General features: G+C 43.5%; 1 protein-coding gene across 1 annotated transcript in view; it reads left to right on the forward strand.

Moving 5' to 3' along the window:
- The first annotated feature begins 570 nt into the window (after window positions 1-570).
- The window catches only part of RBM20 (RNA binding motif protein 20), a 33,998-nt gene continuing 12,611 nt past the window's right edge, over window positions 571-21,957 (forward strand). The window contains exons 1-10 of the mRNA XM_014872480.2: window positions 571-1,919; window positions 3,545-3,606; window positions 3,764-3,855; window positions 4,212-4,303; window positions 8,176-8,319; window positions 9,235-9,366; window positions 11,167-11,246; window positions 12,049-12,733; window positions 14,577-14,675; window positions 16,082-16,751. Of these exons, the coding sequence (XP_014727966.2) occupies window positions 726-1,919; window positions 3,545-3,606; window positions 3,764-3,855; window positions 4,212-4,303; window positions 8,176-8,319; window positions 9,235-9,366; window positions 11,167-11,246; window positions 12,049-12,733; window positions 14,577-14,675; window positions 16,082-16,751 (3,250 nt within the window). The 5' untranslated portion in view covers window positions 571-725. The remainder of the gene's footprint in view (window positions 1,920-3,544; window positions 3,607-3,763; window positions 3,856-4,211; window positions 4,304-8,175; window positions 8,320-9,234; window positions 9,367-11,166; window positions 11,247-12,048; window positions 12,734-14,576; window positions 14,676-16,081; window positions 16,752-21,957) is intronic.

Raw genomic sequence — 21,957 nt, forward strand, 5'->3', positions numbered from 1 at the left:
CTCTTCAGGACAGCCTGTTTGTAGTCGTTTCTGATTCAGTTTTTTTCCTCCTCTATACTTGCATTTGCACAACAGGGAAACTACAGGCTTTGTTACAGAACAAGCTGCTGTGCAGATTAATAACACAAGAACTTTAAACAATTAAAATAAATATTCTAGAATATTTCATGTTGCTTTGTGCAGCCAGACATGCTAGATGGGAAATACACGTGAGGCTGGCTTTAAAATCCCATTTAATGTCCTTTTCTCCACATCCCCCTGCTTTGTGGGAAAAGGGAATAATGGTGATATCACAAAATCAGTCTGGACCAGTGATGTCTCAGCAGGGATGCTGGAGGTTGCATGAAGTGCAGAAAAGGGGAAAAGTTGCTGATTCGGGGATGGTGTGGGAGGGCCTGTATGGCCTCCATACCTGGTCTTCATTAGAAGCATAAGTGCAATGGGTACTTAAAATGAGTACTGAAGCTCTGATCCGGAGGCTGATGAGGGATGAAATTAGGGATTTAAAGGAAGATCTTTGGCATAGCTGCCTACCAATTTTTGACTGAAAGAGATGCAGCAGCAGATGGGGAATGGAAGATGGCCTTCTGTGGGTACATTCTCAATCGCCCCTTTGCTCTCCCTGAGTGTGGATATACTAAATCTCTGGAAGTGGCTGTGTACCCATGCTGGGCTTTAAACGGAGGTGAGCATAGGTAGGCGTGGAGTGAATTTGGCTAACCCAGATGCTGATCCTTTGCAGTGCTGCCAAGCTCCTGGAGAAGAGTCCATTCTCTGTTGGCGCCCCGAGCCCCCTGCTCCCCTCGCCGGCGAGCCTGCAGCTGGCGCAGCTCCAGGCACAGCTCACGCTCCACAGGCTGAAGTTGGCTCAGACCGCCGTCACCAACAACCCGGCTGCTGCCACTGTCCTCAACCAGGTGCTCTCCAAAGTGGCCATGTCCCAGCCACTCTTCAACCAGCTGAGGCACCCCACGGTGATGAACGCCCCACAGGGTCACACCACAGGCCCGCCCCAGGGGCCCGGCATGGCTGGCACCAGGTTCTCCTCCGGCGGCATTGCCTTTCCTGCCCAGAGCCCGACCTTAGCCACCCCAGGGGGAGGGCTGGGAGCCGTGCAGGCCCAGGCCCCCAACGCAATTGTCATGAATCCCTTTGGAAGTGTCATGGCTCCGACCTCCGGCCAGCAACCTGTGGTGGTGGGTCTCAACAAGGCAGGTGCTTCCACATCTGCTGCTGCAGGGGGCTTTTATGAGTACAACAAGCAAAACATCACTGCTGCCTCTCAGGCATTCGCCTCGGAGGGGGAGCAGTCCAGCCAGCATGGTTTCCTTGCTGGTGGCACCCACAGTGCCACCTCAGCAGCAGGGCCACGCTACGAGAGTCACTTTGGGGCTCCTGGCCAGCTGCAGCACGAGGCCGCAGCGACATTTCCCAAGGAGTCCTACGGGGCGGCAGCACAGCATGGGGCACCACGGGCCTTCCCCAGCGACCCACACACGGGCTCCCATCCGAAAGGAGATCCTGGCTCTGTCTTGCATGGCAGCAGTACAAGCAACCAGTGGGAAAATATCGCTAATTTCCCCAGCCAAAACAAGCCTGACCTCATGCCCGGCGACAGCCTGTGGCCGTCAGCGAGTCAGCAGCAGTATGAAATAAGAAACGAGCTGTACAACCCCGAAGAGCCGACACCTGACACAAAGTTCAGCACGGCCGCCCCCCCCGCCTTCGGCCGCCTCAACCACAGCTCGCAGAGCTTCGGCAGCCCTCGCATGAGGCAGAAGGAGGAGCGCAGTGGCGGCACGCCCGACCTGCCCACCCGCTCCCTGCCACCACACCAGCTTGGCGACCTCCGCGGCGTGGCCCCGCTCCACTTCCCCCACATCTGCGCCCTGTGCGACAAGAAGATCTTCGATCTGAAGGTGAGTGGTTTGAGGGCGTCCCTGGGCACGGTTCAGACCTTTGAACAGGCTGCCAGGTGACTGATCTGGCCACCAGGTCCTGCCACCCCTCACTGCCAATGTCCAACACCACTGAGGTGCCCTGAGAGACGCAGAAACAAAGGGCCATAGTTTTGCTGAGGGTATGGTACATCTGTTTCATGGCAGTTACCAGGGCTTCGAGATCCGGTTTTGTTCCACATCCTGCTGTGAAAGATGGTGAGATTACAGCACTGATGTGAGAAATGTGAAGTCTGAGCCGAGGTCGTAGCTCACCTCAAGGGCTGGGAGTGAGGCGGGGAGGAGCTTGAAGCTGATCCCCCGATATATAAGCCAGTGTTGCAACCCCACATCTGTAGTTTCATCTGCTTCTCCTTTTCTGATCCCAAATGCTTCCCCCTAACAGCCTCATGGAAGTAGGTTGCTTAAAAAAACAGCATCTTTTTCTGATAAAATTATTGTAGCTATTCTTCTGTAGGAATTTTTTCTTGCTTGTGTCTCACTGGAAAATTTAGGGCTCAAGGTCCCCAGGGACTTTGACCTGAAAGCAAGAAGCTGCTCAGCACATGTGGTACAGACTGTGCTCTCTCTCACTTTTCTGTTCATACTGCCAAGGGAGCTCCAAATTCAACCTCACCCTCAAGAAACAACTTCCCAGTTTCCCCAGGCAGCGTGTTGTAAGTCACGTTATATAGGTCAGGTCTGGAGAAGGCCACTTAAGTGGCCATCTGAGGCCCACAGCCATCCATGGTTGTTCTGGCCTCCTGGTGAGCCCTGGTCAACAGGTGCTCATGACCTTTTCTGTCACATCACAGCACCTAGCCACAAAGGCATGTATGTATTCTCATGCTGATGGTGGCCTGACAATAAAATTAAAACAGCGTGTATGCAGGAAGGAAAATGGTCAGCAAATTAAATAATACCTGATCCCTACACACCCTGGGGATTTGGGGATATTTGAATATATTTGCTATCGTGTTTACTTTTTACTCTTTTAGCAACTGCTTGCAAAAAGTTTTGCTTTGGTTACTGCAGCTTGTGGGGCTGGGCTGAAGTAGCCCCTGTCTAGGGCATGCTGGGCATTTCTTTTTTTTTCATTAAACACTTTAAAAGGGGAGAGGAAATGCCATTGAAGTGAGTTTCGGCAGATCTGTTAGTTGGTGTTTAATGCATTGCCTCAATTGGATCATAGAAATGTAAATAGCTGAATGTACTTGACAAATGTTGCTGATCTAGTGAAATAATAAGCACTGCCCTGGCTGAGCTGAATACTGAGCACCTTTATGGACCCTGCAGGAGTTGAGGGTGCTTAGCATCTTGCAGGATGAGGTCTTCGGCAAGAGTGAAATAACTTCATTACTAGAAATATACTGAATTTAAAAGCTAACAGAGAGATTTCCTTTTGTGAGGTAACTGATAATTTAACATTCAAATAACAAATCAGTAAATGCGTTGGTCGAAGGTGTGCTTGGCTCTGACATCACACAGTTTGATCTTCAGCATCTCAATATCATTTTTAGAATAAGGTAAACTGAATGGAGGAATAATCTTTTGTTAATTTGTCTCAGGATTTTTCCTGTGTTCATCGTCTCTTTGTTTCAACATAGGACTGGGATCAGCACATTAAGGGAAGTCTTCACATCCAAAAATGTATGGCTTTTTCAGATAAGTAAGTATTATTTTAAAGTGAATCCTTCAAACTGAGTTGCTAACAGAGTATCCCTTACGTCAGTGGTTTTCCACTGGGAATTTGCTGCCTAACAGTTAAGCTTTAATATTTTTGGCACATCATGCATGTTCCTAAAGTCCTTTTCTTTCTTTTACAGCACTGGTATCCGGTGTGTGTTAAGCTCAGCAGATGGAACATTGCATTTATCACCAAATAATGCAGCAGTTTTCAATCCATCTAGTATTGAAGGTAAATGGTTGTATATGCAATAGTTAAAACCACTTTTTTAATTGAAAGGGAAATCAGTCTCTGAGGAGAACTTCATTTTTAAAATGAAATGTAATAAAAGTTTCCAAGGAAAAATTTTGAGAAGTCCTGGTTTAGGACATGCACAAAAAAGCTTGAAAGCTAATTCTGTGCCCTTTGAAATATGAATTTATTTTTTTTCAAACAATGGCTTGCTTTCACAGTACAACAAAACAGTGTATAATTTGGTGTAGAGACTATGAAATTATTTACTATGTAAATGGGCATTGCTTACTGAGCACATGAATGCAATTAATATGAGCCAAGATTTTAATGAAATGTTGTAATCCGTTTTTCAGATTATCCACCAAATGTTGGCGCATCTTTTATCACTACACCAGCAAGACCCTTTGGCCAGCCAGGTCCTACATTTTCTTCTCCTCCATCAGGGGTAAGAGTGAGTACCTAAACAAATTGATGTCTGTGCTGAGATTCTTGTAGAAGCCACTTCTGTTTATTGGAATTAAAACCCTGGAGACTTTCTTTTAGACAGTAATGTGAATATTCACTCTGTTATTTCAACTTCCCTGCAATTCTTTCATGCTTTTGATTTTGAGCTAATATGAACTTGATTGTAGTTTTTGTTTTGTTTTTTTGCTTTCAAGTGCTATTAGTTGTTTGCTTGTCAGAGTTATTTGGGGAGGTGGGTAAATAAATTTGCGTGTGTTTTCCATTGACTTTTTCCCCCCCATTTTCTGAGTCTTTTTGACCCAGGAAGGTCAGCTTCACCTTGGAATGAAGATTTGGATTAGTTTTAGTTACCTTCAATATTGACCCTATCAAGCATCCTTCTATTTTTCTGGTTATTTATTTGTAGCAATTACTCTCTGCCTCTCTCACTCTGAGATCCTTCTCCCAGGCAGCAATAGTGGCAAAGACAGTGGCTGCAGCTTCACTGTTATTCGCCTGGAGGTCCCAGACACGTTCATTATACTGGATTAACTTTTCCTTATTTTTTTTTTAGTGTAGTATTTATATCCTCTGTTGTCACTGGTAGCCTTTCAGCAAGTTTGCTTTGGTGTGGAGCCTTCCATGGTTTAGGTTTGTTGGTCACTGCCCTGCATTCAACACAGGTCCCCAGTTACATTGCTCTAATGCATACTTGAATTCCTAGCTTTATAATAAAAAAATGCCAGAAAAAAGAACCGACATTAAAAGGAATTCTTACAATGACAAAGCAGAAACATTTTAAAAGGGAAAAAAAGGCAAATAAAAGCAAACCACATTAATAATGAAAATGCAAAGTTGTTGGGATTAAAATGAAACTCGTCACATATCATAACGTTATAACTAGAGCTGGACACACCAAAGACTTATGTTAGGGCGTTCATGGAATAGCAGCAGTAATCCAGGGGTTCAAGTTTTCACCTTGTTAACTTTTATGTATATATCTCTCCTGATATAGTCTCAGACACTCTGAAAAGCCAGGCTGAATTGTGTCCCTGAGACACTCCAGTTCATCAGACACTGCTTGCAGAAAGCTCGCCCAGATTTCCTTAATCCAACCAATTTTCTACCGTGCAGTTTTACTGTGCAAGAGGTTATTTGAAGGGGTTTCAGCTTCTGCCTGTCACAGACACTGTGAGTGCAGGCCAGCAAAGAGCAGAGCTGCTCATGACAGCTGCCTCCAAGGTCAGAGGTGGACTAGTAGTGGGTGCAGAGGAATGTTCCTTTTCATCATGTCTGTCAACTTCGCAACAAATGAAATTACTGCTAATACCAGTGTCATTTCTCTTTAGAATCTGTCACTATTTATCATTTAAGCTGCCTGAAGAAATCCTCCTTCTGAATGTCCTGCAGTATTTTGAGACATAAAAGAAACAATAACTTTGATTTTTCCTGGACACTGTAATTCCCTTTTCTCTTCAGAAGCCCATTGGATGAACACGGAGCTATATTAGAGGTGTTAAGACTGAGTTTGCCAGCTGTCATTCACTCTGCAACCCAGGTGGCTTATAATTTATTACACCTTTGCACGGTAGTATTCACTTTCAGCTAAGCTGCTGCCATTTAACTGAGCAGTAGGAGATTACACTTGACCCTGCATGTAATCATAAACAAAGTGTTCAGATTTCTGGAAGAGCTTGCTCTGTGCTGTCCATCTGCAAATAACTCTATCCCTCTGTAAAAGGCAAGTGCTACCAGTCTTCACTTGTGTGTGGAGAACCATTAGCACTGAAGGGATAAGATTGGCAGTTTCTTACTATCTTTAGAAAAAAATTCATGTGAAACTCAAAAAAGGGATAAAAAATTTGAAAAGCAAGAAAAAACAACAATTATTTAAAAAGTAAGAAAACAGCTGTAATAAAAAAATCACCAAATTGGATAGGTGAAATAATATTGTAAATAATATGAAGTGCATTTTGCTGCTGTGCATAATTTTTTTTAGATTTGTTGTTTTTTTTTAATAGCCATGCAGCTGCATTGATAACCCCTGGTAGACATTGCCAAGAAAGTTAACTTGGAGCCTTACTGAAAATTACATTCAACACCTGGCATTCAACAGCTCCTCTAACTTCCTGATTGTAGATATGGAAGGTGTATATTCCTTTTCTGGCCATGATTTACAGCTCTGTTTAATGAATGGATCCAGTTTAACTGCAATCAGCTGACAAGATTATTGCTTGGGACAGCCTGTTGACTTCTGGCATGAGTATGTGACCACTTCTTAATCAAGAACTACAGCAGGTTTATGGCAGAGCATTTTAATTTAAGCCATTGCCAGTAGTGGGGAAGTGGCAATGTCTTAGAGTTGTTTGATTTAATGTACTGAGGGCCGTGTGTGGGAACATGGGCTCTGGAGCCAAGGCAGAGAAGAGCTGAGCCTTTCTAGTCCAACAGACTCTTACATACCATCTTTTAACAGATCTAACAAAACAAACAGAAGGTGATTGGTGACCTGGGTGTTTTTTGCTGGGACCGCATTTGATGTTTCCTTTTCCTCTAGCTGTAGTAGTGTTCTGTTCTGTGCCACATGCTACCTTGCCAGATACATGCAGACATCACTACATTCTCCATTCAATTGGAGTTGAGTGCTTCATCTTTTTTTTTTTTTTTTTTTTTTTTTTTTATTTAGGATCAGGCCTTTGTTATTTTCTGCCAGTAAAATACCTTACTTCTGGACTTTTGCATTTCTTTTACTTACCTTATGCACCTGAGTGGGCTCTGTGAGATGCAAGCTAAATAGCAGATCACAGTGTAATGCAGGGTCCTAATGCAGCAAAAATACACAAATGGTTAAGTGATTAAGTCTGGAGAGAAGGCAACAGGATGGAGGTGTAAATAAGATAACATTAGCTCTGTAACTTGTGAACTTGCTGACAAGCCAAACATTTGTGATGGCTCTGGTGAACTTGATCCCACAAGATTACATGATTTGCATCTTCTCTTGAATGGCGCAATTTTAACTGAAGGTAGAGTTACTTCTTCAGTAAAATCCTAATGCAGAGGTCATAAACATGGAGGTAGTCTGGAAAGATTTCATCCCATGTGAGTGGTGTTTTGCCTGTCATTTGCTATGGTAAATTAACCTTCTCTCTGGCTGCACCCTAATGCCTTTTGCACAGGGAGTGTAGAGCCTCTGTCCACGCCAGGGAGATGGGCAGTGCTTTCGGAACTACCCCAGCACTCCAAAATAGACTTCCATCCTTGGGAAGCAATCACCACTCCAGTGCTCTGTGCCTGTGCCAGCCCAATTTGGAGCTCTGCCTCTCTGCATGCTCTGTGTCCCCGGGGGGGATGTCCCTCCTCCTGTGTGCTGTTGCAGTGAGAGGGGAAAGCAGCAGGTTTTCTAACCCCAGGTACAGGTGTGTGTCCTCTCATAAGTTAAGTGGGATCATTTTATGCCAGTCCAGTCTGTTCCACAAAGAAAGATTTAAATTTAGTCCCTGCTATCCTGAACACCCATGTAGTCACCTAAACTGGTTTCCAATACCCATAAATTCAGCAAGGAATGCAGTGAGCAGTTAGTTTTTGCAGGAATATTGCTGATCCTGTTTGAAGGAGAGTCTCCCTTCTAGAAATCCTCTCTGGACTTTGCAAAGTCCGGGGATAGAGTCCATTGCAGCCTGCACTGCAGCTAAATATTTCCCTTTCCATTTGTACTTCTAAACCAGGATGTTAAAATGCAAGTTTTTAAAGAGTACTTTTTTCTCAATAGCGGGTGAGCAGAGCATTTCATTTTTTGCAGAAATGTAAGATGTTTTCCAGTGCAGAGAATATCTAACATAAAAACATTGGGTTGAGTTGGGGTTTTTTTCCCAGTTTCCACAGAGGAAATCTACACTGGGTCGAGTTGTTCACATATGCAACCTTCCCGAGGGAAGCTGCACAGAGAATGATGTCATTAACCTGGGACTGCCGTTTGGAAAGGTCACCAACTATATCCTCATGAAATCTACTAATCAGGTACTGTACGTTTGGGGTTACCAGTGTTGACATCTATTGGCATAAAGATATGAAGACAAACATGAAGATAGAGTCTTTGGGGGGAAACTCTTATTTAGTAATAGAAACTTAACTCTATGAAGCCTGCTGTCAAAATGAAAAAAACGTTAGTGGTCACTGAATTAGATAAGGACATAAACATGACCACATCTAAACAAGTTCTTGTTTAAAAATCCCAGCAATCTATATGAAAAAGTGCTGTTAAACTGTACTTTTACTGATTTTTTAAAAAGCGCTAATTACTTCCTGCCTTCTCTCAACCATTTGTTAGGGTTACTTTCAGACTTCTCTTGTTCTTTATAGTAGCTTAAGTCTACTCTAAGTAGCTTAAGTGTACCAGTGGTGTAAGCTGGTAAGAATAGAATATCTTCTTTCACATTCCTGCAGCAGACAAAATGTAGAATGTAGAATCCATGCCAGTGGAAAATATTTGAGATTATAATGTTTAAAAATCACAGAATCATGGAATGGTTTGGGTTAGAAGGCACCTTAAAGACCATCTAGTTCTAACCCTCTGTCATGGGCAGGGACACCTTCTGCTATAACAGGTTATTCAGAGCCCCATCCAGCCTGGCCTTGAACACTGCCAGTCAATAAAGGTTAGACACCAATCATTTAGTTTTTAACTGAACCAGCTTCTAAGGTCACATATTGGCTTTAATAGCTGGTTTGAAACCATTATTAGGAGTTAAAGAAAGGCTGAGAAATGGACTGTTATCATTTCAGCTTCAGGCCTGGAAAGCTATCCAGTTTTGTACTATCAAGACATTTTTCATGAGAAGAATCCAGAGAAAATTTATTGTGCTACCTTTTCTGTCTTGTACTTTGTATTTTTAATTAGGTAATAGATTGTAAAGTTCTCTCCGTTTGTGCTAGGCCTTTCTGGAAATGGCTTACAGTGAAGCAGCCCAAGCCATGGTACAGTACTACAAAGAAAAACCTGCTATGATAAATGATGACAAGTTACTTATTAGGATGTCTAAAAGATACAAGGAATTGCAGCTGAAGGTAAGATGGTCATTCCTAATCAAATTATGTGTGCTTCCATGGCACATCCAGAGAATACATTTTAAAAGATTCTTGCTGATTACTGATTTCTAATTAATGCTTTAATATTACGGAAAAAGAAATAAATATAAATTAATGAATGTATATTATCGATCTTTACACTTAGCTGCTTGCTCTTATTCTAAATTGTAACTCTTGAAAGAGACCCCATTTTCTCTCATTTTTTCATACCGTTATTTCAAAAATCCCTTCTGAGCTTCCTTGTGAGCAGGCTCCTTATATTGCTTGGTCTAACAAATGTCTAACACGCAGCCATGTGTAAGATACAACATGCCAGCAAAAATAAGATGATTCTATCCTTTTAGTCAGGCATTAAGCCCAGAACAATGCTTTTTTCACTGCTTCCATGCTTGAGCCATAGCACAGCCTTGACATCTAGCAGTGCTAACAGGACTAAGCAGCATGCTGAGTTCTTATTTCTTGTGAATTACCTAAGCTGTAAAGTAAGATTTTTTTTTTTCTAACATAGAGTCAAACCAGAGCAATATTCTTCAGACTTTCTGTAGAGTGTGTGATTCTTCTGTTGTGGACACTTGAGTGATGTCCAAAGATCACTGCTCTTGTGAAAGTATTTATAGAGGTTTATATACTGCCATGTAATGCTAAAAGAGTAATTTTATTTCATGGTGACTTGGACCAGAACTGGCAATGCAGAGCTTGAAAGCTCCATATTGTATTACCTAACACGGCACAAAGTTATTTTATAAAACAGCTCTGTAATGTCCCTATTTAATGTTAAGGGTCCTTTTATGAGCCTTGGGAAAAAAAAACAAAGGAGCTTGGATGGTTTGACTTGCCCTTTGGAAAAGCCTCTTTCTCTCCTGTATGTGCATACTAGTTTTAGGAGACTTATAAGGAGTTGCCAAAAGTTAATCAATCAGGGCAGACTTTTCTAACGTGGTGCAGAGAGGGGTTCAGATGTTAGGTGGTGGAGATTGTGCATCTTGACAGAGAGGCAGGAGTTACCCAGAAGAATGTGATAGTTTGCCTAGATTCCAGGAAGATTTTTCTGCTTTTTTAATTACAGTTTTTCAGGTCATGGAATTATTTTCTTTGCACAAGAAAGCAAGCAAATAAGAATACAAAGAGGGAAATATGCATGAGCTATATACTGCTACAAACTTCTGAGTTCCTGCATAATTATGTTGCTCATCTGTGTGTGCTCCAAGTGTTTGAGGAATTGCAAGCACTCCAGCCTGTGTAGTGCATCCTACTAGGAGTAATCAACACCCTAGAATACATCTTGCACTTAGCTTTTCTGAAGCTCTCCTTGTCTAAACATAGTCCTTTAGAGCTATACTCCAGAATGAGTAACTCTGAGATCAAGAGAAGGCAGTTCATACCTAGAGGATCAGAGATAGGCTGCTGTACATATTTGATTCTGTATCAGAAAAATTGTCTGGTTTGTTTCCTCTTAGATCCAGTTCCTAGAAAAAGCTCTGTAGTGATTGTGTAACAAGGTTTGAGAACAAGCTGGTTTTCAAAGCCTGTTAGAGCAGCCAAGCATAAGAGAGTGCTACAACGTAATGGAGCAAATTTTCCATTTGTATCATTTTACTGCTTTGATCGTGCTGTTGAGAAGCCAACTGGAAAAGACAGTGTAACCACAACACTGAAACTAAATATTTCTAGTTATAGTGTAATTGAGTGAAACATGGATACTGTTTCTTGAAGGACAAATCACCTGTATCAGTTTGGAGAGTAGAGCAGCTTGCTAAACAGTGTCTTTGTTTTTATTAGAAACCAGGTAAGAATGTGGCTGCTATAATCCAGGACATCCACTCACAGAGGGAGAGAGACCTGCTGCGTGAGGTGGACAGGTAAAGTTTCTCCCAAGTTTGGAATTGGAAGTTTGTAAGCCCACAGGTAGAAGAAACATTATCTGTGTGCTTCCCTCTCTTATTTCATTTGCTTTCCTCATTTGGATTTCACTTATAAAATCATATATATTTTTATATAGTTCAATAATTGGTGAAGGATTTATATAATGCGATCCAATTGAAACTATGCATGTTATGAAAGTAACTCTTTCCTACTGATTATGTCTCAGAAAATATGTCTGGCATGTGACGGGCACAAAAATGAAGCTGTTCGGCTCTCCTCCCTGTTGAGTGAAATGCATAAGGGCTGGGGGTGCTTGGAGACCAAGTGGGAAGGAGGCAGTTCAGATTAAAATGTGTTTGGGTACATTTCTGATCTCTCTGACTTCTGGAACTTTCAGCAAAATTGGAGAGGAATCACAGTCCTAAAACTTCTTTTTTTTAGCAGGTGGTCTTTGTCACTTTTGTGACAGAGATGTCCTAGCTGAGTGAGTCTTAAGGGTACACACATTAGGGTCATTGTAAAGGTATTAACATATTATAAGCTTTTAATGCTAAACCCCTATGAGACGCTTTTAAGAATGAATTAATATATTCTTGACAGTTCTGTGGGGATTTAGTTAAGCTCTGTGGCTACGACACTGCCTTTTCTCCTGTTCAGTTTGCAGCTGTGCAGTGCATGTCTGTAAAAGGCCTGGGGTCTCAGGTTCGCAGTCCCCAGGGCACTCTCCATGAGCTTCCAGTGTACAAGAACTGGTAGAGCAGTGGGTCAGCCAGTTACAGCTGCCTTTTCCCCCTGCAGCAGGTATGGAGCTGAGAGGCCCCGCTCCCGCAGCCCCATAAGCCGCTCACTGTCACCGCGATCCCACACTCCCAGCTTCACTTCCTGCAGTTCACCACACAGCCCGCTGGGGACCAGCAGGACCGACTGGGGAAATGGCAGAGAGGCATGGGATCAGTCCCCCTATTCTCGACGGGAAGAGGAAAGAGATAGCAGAGAATGGCGAGAGAATGGGGATGAGAAGAGGGACAGGACTGATACGTGGGTACACGAGAGGAAACATTATTCCCGACAGCTGGACAAGTTTGATTTGGATGAACGGCTGGAAGGAGGCAGGGGACACCGAGAAAAATACTTAAGGACTGGTTCCCCTGGGTGCCTTCACCCTTCATCTGGCTACAAGAACAGGGAAGATGACTATTACAGAAAATCCTCTAAGTCAAAATCTGATAAGTTTCAGAGGCAACTGCAGGATTTACCCGGGAGATCTAAGAGAAAGGAAGAGACGAAGTTAAGGGAACGCAGGCATTCTTACAGCGAGGACACTGCCAAGGAGGAGGCAGCTGAACAGAAGCACAGCAAAGCATCTGAGGGCTCCAGGCAAAAACAAAGTGAAAAGAATAAGGTGAAGAAAGCTGAAAAAGACCAAGAAGATGCTACTGCTGAAGACAGTGATGTGAAGGAAACCAAACCTCCCGAGAATGAGGTAAATAGAGATCTGAAAGTATATGTAAGAAGTGCTGAAGTAATCTATTTTCTGAAATATCTTAAGAGCATTTGTTGTGGGTGTGATGCCAGCAACATGAAATGTTTTTCCATGATGAAATCAAGGAATGTAGTCATAGAGAAGTGTTGGGAGGTCATCTTGTCCACATTTTTGCCCAGACCATGCAGATCTATTACACTGTTGTGGTGTTGGATACATGGACATTATCATTCTGTGTCTAGCATAGAACCTTTGGGTAACAAACGAGGGGATAGGGACAGACAGCTGAAAACAAAACCAAGTGGCAGTCTGCTAGTCTGCTATTTGCATGCAGGTTATGTGTGAAGAGGCAATTGTCCTCATGCTAACTCTGTGCAGAATGCCCCGTAGATTCTGTTTCTATATCCATCACCTGCTTACACTGCCAGTAAGGAGGATTGAGTTGTCTGGAAATTAAGTGATATTTGATAGAGATGCACAGTATTTATACAGGTTGCTATACTATTAAAATGAGGAATGAACTTTTAATGAGAAACATTTCTTTCTGGGTAACTGCAACAGAGCAAGATTGTTTCTATTAATCATGTGTCCCTACCCTCAGCTGTGGCAGGGATAATTCACACCACTCCCTTCAATGTTCTGGCAGAAATCTCTTCCCATGACAGAAACCACTGAATCAGCTCACCTATAAAATTATGCAATCTCTGGAGAAATACTTCCCGTGGTATAGTGTCAATATTTGTGGGTTTGATTCTCCACTGGGAAAAAGTAGTAGGGGAAACACATCCAGATGCCTCATTTGCTCAGTCTCAGCACAGCCCATAATCACATCCCCACGCCTTGGGGATCTGGTCACTGTCTCTTGGCCACCTTGCCACCCCTGGAGTCCCCCAGAGATGGCTGCTGCCATCCACCCCCAGGGCTGTTGGCACGGGATGCTGCAGAGCTGCTTGACTGACCAGGGCTCTATCTCTTGCTTGTGCCTTTGTGCTGCTGGGCCCCTTGTTGGTTGTTTCCAATTGACCTTCTTCTCATTTAGGGCTAAGATGGTGGAATTTCCTAGATTTGTAACTCGCTGGTGTGTAACCAGCAGCAGCACTGCCTCATGCCATAGATAAGCATGTTTTTACCACCGTATATCATCTTTCTCCTTTGCCTGGTATTTTACTATGATGTATGGTTACTTGGGAGGAGATATCAGAGAGAAATGTCAGACAGCATCCTAAATCACACAGCTCTGCATGTTTTCCAAGTTGTTTTTCTGTGGCTTTTCTAAAGACATACCTCTCTGAGGACTATTGCTAGTCATTTATTTTAAAAGGAAGAAATAGTTTTGTATGTCTTGAACTCAATTTTGCTTTGTCCCTCTTTTACTAAATACCAGGTAGAACCGTGGTTTTGTTCTTCCAAAGTATGAACTGTACAACCAATTCCATTTTCAACTGATCCTGTGTCAATAAACAAAACAGTTGAGGTCTTCTGCAGAGTTTTAACACTGCTGCTCTCCTTACCACAGCTGAGCCAATATAACAAATGTGGGTAGAGAACAGAAGAGTGGAGGCTGGAAATTTTAACGAATTGACATTCTCTCCCACCTGTCTTTTAGCCAATTCTGTGATATAAATTACACCTCTAATTTTAAAATTCTTTTTCTTAATTCTTATTTGTGCAGCTCTGCTAATGGAATTTATTGTTGGGTCTTTTCCCACAGCCTAGTTGACTTGCATAAACTTTAGAAATAAAGAATGTGACCTTGTGAGTGACTTTGGTTCTCTAAACCCAGAATAGAAACATACTAGAGCACCACTGTGTGTTGCTATACGTGTATATGTATTTATTTTAGCTTGAAAAAGAAGAGCAAGTTCCAGTGAAGAGCTCACCTTCAGATAATAAACAAGGAAAAGAATCTGGAGAGATTCTGGAAAACACAAGGAAAGAGAAGGTTGGTGACACATTGTTGTTAGAGCTTCTTTGAGAAAACAATTGAAACCCCAGGTTTGATAGTACATTCTCCCAAATTAAATATTAACCTCTCATGAAAAAACACATAAAGGAGTTGGAGAAGGAGATTGTCTAAATTAACTTGCCTTATCTTGACCTCTGCTTTAAGGGACAGCTTTTCCTGATGTCTCCAGAACTCTTTTTTTAGTTACTCTTTGCTCATGTACATTGCTTCACATACATAGTGCTTGGCAGTGGCAGCTGTAAGGAATGTATGCCCAAGTGAACTGGATGACTTCACAACCCATGCCCAAAAATAGGAGATGTGGTTAGTTTGTGGGGAAAGCAGGGACTATGATGAATACTTTCTAGAACATTTGTCTTATGAACTATAGATAGCAGTTTCCTGATTGTTTCTGGTTTTAATTAAATAATGCCTTTACAGCACCCCTACTGCTGCATTGCAATTGGGGAGAGCAATGTCCCTGGAATTCCTCCAGCTTCATATCTGTAGGGTCATGGGTGGATGGTCAAATATGGAAGATATTGATATCTGTTGCTGCAGAAAACTGATCTCCTGGCAAGAGCAGTGCCAGCTCACAGAGTTTTCATGCTGTTTTAGGATTCTAGGAGGGGAAGTGTGGGAATGACCAAACAGGAGGAGAATACAGATTATTAATAGATTATGTGTACACAAGGAGTCTGGGAGTTGAAATCTAAGATGCAAGTGTCTTAAAAGTAAGATATGCCTTTTAATTCTAAGACTTCTTAAGTCCAGTACTAGTGCCTGAGTCCTGCAAGTCTGTGACTGCCTATATGAGGTATTTCAGAATATGTACCTTGGAGTATAACTGTAAACCTGCTTTTTCCTAAGGTTTAGGCCAGTGGCTCCCAGAGCAGTCCCTGGCAGAGGGATCTTGCTGGTGGAAGGAAATGACTGCAGAAGGAAGCCACGTTTTCTCAGTCACCATGAATTTAAAGGACCTGGTCCAGCAAAGTGAAAGCCACAATGGCTCGAATGGGGTTCAGTATATTTTCATTGCACTGAGACGGAGGTAGAGGAAGGAGATCACATTGTAGCATCAATTGCATAATAAAGTGTAACACTTTGTGCCTTGCTCTACTGCTTACAGAAAAGCAAGAAGCAGAGGACTGGAGAGACTGAAATCCCCAAGGTAGTTACAGAATCTTCACAAAGGGAAGTTTATGTGATAATTCAATAGATATTTTCTGTCCTTGTGCATAAGGTTTAAAATCACAACACCAAGGCATATCACTCTTGGAAACTAAAACACAAGAGGAGTTAGGCATGGCCATACCAAGGTTCTTCCTGGATTCAAGGCCCACTTTTTAACAGTGATGATCTGTAATCACCAATCTCTCAAATGTTTTACATCTTTGTGACAGGACCGAGACTGGGAGAGTGGAAGTGAAATTGAAGGTGAGACCTGGTATCCTGCTAACATGGAGGAATTAGTGACAGTAGATGAAGTGGGAGAAGATGATTTAATTATGGAGCCTGATATAACTGAGCTTGAAGAAATAGTCCCAGTTGATCAAAAAAATAAAGCTGCTTCAGAAATGTGTCACTGTATGTCAACCGTGTTAGAACTGAAAAACAATCACAACCACTTAACCAGGAGTGAAGACAAATTTGCCCATAAAGCTTTAGAAACAAACTTCAGAACAGCAAAGGGCAGTGCAGCTTCTAGTGGCTGTCAGGAAGATGATGAGGATGATGATAATGATGATGCTGTAACTGAAGCATCAAGCCTAAATCTGGACCCTGAACAGAAGCCAGAGGAATTGAAAGAAGACCAATCTGCTAAGGATTCTGATTGCCAGCAGAAGGAAGGAAAAATTGATAAGAGCTCTAACACTCATTTAGAGCCTGAAGATCACCATATACCTTCTGTTCATCTGAAAGAAGAGGCTCTCCAGCTCCCTGATACATTTATAGATGATTACAAACAGATGGGATCACAAGGAGCTGAGAGCAGAGAAATTACGGAAATGCTCATTAAAAACACCAGTGAAGAAACAAGACATGGAAGCCAAGAGTGTCCAGAGGCCAAGGGTAACTACTGATTTTTTTCCCTTCAGCCTGCAGAGAGCCTTGCATGTTTTCTCTGAGGGTAGACTAAAATTTATTGCTAATGAGAATAAGTGTTGTTAATAGTATCAAGGCCTGTCCTTGGAGCAGCTTAGTAAAAGAACCCCAGTGCCTTTGGCCAAGCTAAACCATTAGAGCCTTTTAGATGAATAGTGTAAATGAAATATGATAAGCAGCTTGCAAGCTTTCTGAAAGGCATAAGCTGCTATAATTGTCATGTCAAGGTTCACATGAGTTTAGCTGAAGTCTTTCAGTGCCTTGCTAAATTTATTTTGAATTGTCAATGAAATGAGTGACAGTCTCTGAAGGTCAGCAGAAAAGTATCTGTAATGTCTGGCTGGCTCCTGGACAAGGTGGGTATTCTTACACACTGTACTGGAGCATTATTAACATGGATATCATGCATAGATTGCTACTTCTCAGTCCCTGTTCATACAGATACTTGCTTTTTGCCAGGACTTGCCTTATCATGTCCTGTTATCTACTGCATGCTGCCTTTAATATAACTGATAGGATGTGCTGTGAGATAATGTCAGTAAATGTAACCATAGCTACCTATTTGTATTTAAGCTGTCAGGAAAAGAGGGATCTTGAGGGTCTGAAAGTCAATTCAGTTCCTTGTCAAATGATACTTGAGCAAATGGGCTCTGCATAGTGAGATGAAGTGAAAAACAACATTGAGTATGTTGGTCAGAAATGCTCTTTTTTAATTGCTGCCAGAGCCCATGTGTTGAACAAGGGCTTGTGAAAAGAACCTGATGGAAGATTCTTGAGGGTGCAACACTGGAAACATTTCATATGAACAATTGATTTTGAGATAATTTCTTCATCCAGGACAGATTTGAAACTCACTGCTTTTTAATACTTAGCTGATTGGCCTGAAGACACTCTGCTAGACTTGCATATTTGGAGATAACATTGCTGTGGGACTGGGCATGGCAGAGCTGGCTCTCCTGGGCTTCCTGGGTAGCCAGCTGATGAAAGAGTTGGGTGTCTCAAGAGCATATTTACTAGTGTTTCCAGCATCTCAGCTTCCAGCTTGTCAGCAGGGAGCCTGGAAGCTCCAGGGCCTCTCATGCTTCCCAGGTTTATGACATGGACTTGTTATCTGGGACCTGCAGTCCAAGGCTCTAGGCCCTCTACAAATGCAGTTGCCAGCTTAGAAGCACAGAAATCATCTTAAGTGGGACTTAAGTTGCTGCAAAGGCCCTGGGTGTCTTAAGAAAACTTACCAGCTTCCTGGGGGATTTCCACGTTCTCTGCTGGAGTATTGGAATGCTTGGGTAGGTTTAATGTTAATTTGAAAGCAAACCAGTTAGGATTTTATATTATTTTATTTTAAATCGTGCACTAGACATATTTAAAAGTGAAGAAAAATTCATTCTCATAACCAGAAACTGCAGATCTTTGAAGTACAGACTTGAAAGACACGAAGGGTTTGGTTTGGGCAAAACATGTTTCTTTTATAAGAAAATATATCCCTTATCTAGGCAAAATTTGCAATGCAATAGAAATTTTGTCAGGGTAATTGAGGTATTTTTTGATGTAAGGACTGGAGAAGAGGAATCAGACCAGTTTATCTGTAATTCTGTAGCTCTGAGATAGCAAATCTCTCTATTTTTAAATAAAAGTACTTCTTAGAGAAATCATGGGAAGGGACTGGCTATATCTGCCTCAGCACATCAATCCAGTGTTTCCACATCTTGATTCTCCTGCTGTGTCTATTAATGTCAGCCAGCAGGGCTATTCCTACTATTAAGAAACTGTGTTGGTTTGAAAGTAAAACCAGTGCGAGACTCCAAGTCAGTAATACAATTTAATAGGAGAAAAGAGAAAAAAATAAAATACATGCAATAATATAATAGAAACAACCACCAACACAGTCAGAAATACAACCTGACACCCTGTCAGTCCGGGTGTTGGTAGCAGTCCGTATAAATGGTGGCTGCAGTCCTCCTGGATGACAGATGTGGTTCTGTTGAAGCAGTGCTCCTGTAGAAGGTGCAGTTTTCCTCCGAAGATCCAGCAATGATGTGGAAAAAGGTCCGACTTTCCTCTGGGATCCAGTAGAAAGGTCTGCCCTCGGGTCCCAAACCCCAGTTTTTTATCTAGGTAGGAAAGGCTTGGCTCCTGCCCCTGGTTGGGGCATCTCCCAATGGGGTGATGTAATCTTATCAGTCACACAATAGGACTTAATGGCCCATTAACAGAATATATCTTCTGGAGGAGGGATGGGTTGTGAATAGATAACGATGATCATCCCCCCATCTTATCAGATGGCACATCAGCAGAGGATATCTCCCACAGAGATAAGGATCACCACCCCTCCCACATTTTAACAGATGGTGATAGAATACACATTTTTGCATTGTACCCCAGGACATAATCCACCCCTTATTCTATTACCATCTACATCACACCCAAACCAATACCCTCTTACAGATATATAATACAAAATGAAACCTTACATACAGTTCTCACTAAAAATTAGGTCTCTTTGTGGTACACAACGGGTTTCCCCATCTTTCTGCATTACCCACCAAGTGCAACCAGGTCCTTGAGCAAAAACAATCCCACGGATTGGTTTGCCTTTGCCTGTGGTGGGATTAATCCAAACAGTCTTTCCTAAAATACCTTTCATGTGTACCACTGGGACCTTGTCCCCATCCACTGTGTGTAGGGGTTCAGAGTGGGCAGGACCGGCTCGATTGATGGACCCTCGGGTGTTAACCATCCAGGTGGCTTTGGCCAAGTTCATTTCCCAATTTCTGAAGGTTCCACCACCAAGTGCTTTCAAAGTAGTCTTAAGGAGTCCATTACACCGTTCAACTTTCCCGGCAGCTGGCGCATGGTAAGGAATATGATATATCCATTCAATGCCATGTTCTTTGGCCCATGTGTTGATAAGGCCGTTCTTGAAATGGGTTCCGTTGTCTGATTCAATTCTCTCAGGGGTACCATGCCTCCAAAGGACTTGTTTTTCTAGGCCCAAGATGGTGTTCCGGGCAGTGGCATGAGGCACAGGGTAGGTCTCTAACCATCCTGTGGTTGCTTCCACCATGGTCAGTACGTAGCGTTTGCCCTGGCGGGTTTGGGGAAGGGTGATGTAGTCAATTTGCCAGGCTTCCCCATACCTGTACTTTGACCATCGTCCACCATACCACAGAGGCTTCACCCGCTTGGCCTGTTTGATTGCGGCACAGGTCTCGCAGTCGTGGATGACCTGTGAGATACTGTCCATGGTAAGGTCCACCCCTCGGTCACGGGCCCATCGGTACGTCGCATCTCTCCCCTGATGACCAGAGGCATCATGGGCCCAACGAGCTAGGAATGATTCTCCCTTGTGCTGCCAGTCTAGATCCACCTGTGATACTTTCACTTTGGCAGCTCGGTCCACCTGCTCGTTGTTGTGATGTTCTTCATTAGCCCGGCTTTTGGGTACATGTGCATCCACGTGTCGAACCTTTATGGTCAATTTCTCTATTCGGGCAGCAATGTCCTGCCAAATCTCAGCTGCCCATATGGGTTTCCCTCTGCGTTGCCAGTTGGCCTTTTTCCAGCGATCCAGCCAACCCCACAGAGCATTAGCTACCATCCATGAGTCAGTGTAGAGATAGAGCCTTGGCCACTTCTCTCGTTCAGCAATATCCAAAGCCAACTGGATGGCTTTTAGCTCTGCGACCTGACTCGATCCACCTTGTCCCTCGGTAGCTTGTGCAACTTGTCGTGTGGGGCTCCATACTGCAGCTTTCCATTTCCGGTTAGTGCCTACAATTCGGCAGGAACCATCAGTGAAGAGGGCATATCGTCTTTCAGTCTCTGGTAGCTCATTATATGGTGGGGCTTCCTCAGCACGTGCCACTTGCTCCTCTTCTTCTTCAGAAGACAATCCAAAAGTCTCACCTTCAGGCCAGTTTGTAATTATTTCCAGAATCCCAGGGCGATTTGGATTCCCAATACGGGCGCGCTGAGTGATGAGGGCAATCCACTTGCTCCATGTGGTGTCAGTGGCGTGATGTGTGGAAGGCACCTTTCCCTTGAACATCCAGCCCAGCACTGGTAGTCGGGGTGCCAGGAGGAGTTGTGTTTCTGTGCCAATCACCTCTGAGGCAGCTTGAACTCCTTCATAGGCGGCCAAGATCTCCTTCTCTGTGGGAGTGTAGTTGGCTTCAGATCCTTTGTAGCTTCTGCTCCAGAATCCCAGTGGTCGACCCCGAGTCTCACCAGGCACCTTCTGCCACAGGCTCCAAGACAAACCATGGTTCCCGGCTGCAGAGTAGAGCACGTTCTTCACATCTGGTCCCGTCCTGACTGGGCCAAGGGCTACTGCATGAGCAATCTCCTGCTTGATCTGGGCGAAGGCTTGCTGCTGCTCAGGGCCCCAGTGGAAATCGTTCTTCTTGCGGGTAACCAGGTAAAGAGGGCTCACGATCTGACTGTACTCAGGAATGTGCATCCTCCAAAAGCCTATGGCACCTAGGAAGGCTTGTGTTTCCTTCTTGTTGGTAGGTGGAGACATAGCAGTGATCTTATTAATTACCTCTGTTGGGATCTGACGACGTCCATCTTGCCACTTGACTCCTAGAAACTGAATTTCCTGAGCTGGTCCCTTAACTTTACTTCGCTTAATGGCAAAACCAGCTTTCAGCAGAATCTGGATAATCTTCTCTCCTTTCTCGAAGACTTCCCCTGCTGTGCTGCCCCATACAATGATGTCATCGATATACTGTAGATGTTCGGGGGCCTCACCCTTCTCCAGTGCAGCCTGGATCAGTCCATGACAGATGGTGGGACTGTGCTTCCACCCCTGGGGCAGACGATTCCAGGTGTACTGCACGCCCCTCCAGGTGAAAGCAAACTGAGGCCTGCATTCTGCTGCCAGAGGAATGGAGAAAAATGCATTGGCGATATCGATAGTGGCATACCACTTTGCTGCCTTGGACTCCAGCTCGTACTGGAGTTCCAGCATGTCTGGCACAGCAGCGCTCAGCGGTGGAGTCACCTCATTCAATGCACGATAGTCTACGGTCAATCTCCATTCTCCTTCAGATTTACGCACAGGCCAGATGGGGCTGTTGAAGGGTGAGTGGGTTTTGCTGACCACCCCTTGGCTCTCCAGTTTACGGATCATTTCATGGATGGGAATCACTGAGTCTCTGTCAGTACGGTA

Source organism: Sturnus vulgaris, chromosome 8, assembly GCF_052056855.1.
Source record: "Sturnus vulgaris isolate bStuVul1 chromosome 8, bStuVul1.hap1, whole genome shotgun sequence".
NCBI lineage: Eukaryota > Metazoa > Chordata > Aves > Passeriformes > Sturnidae > Sturnus > Sturnus vulgaris.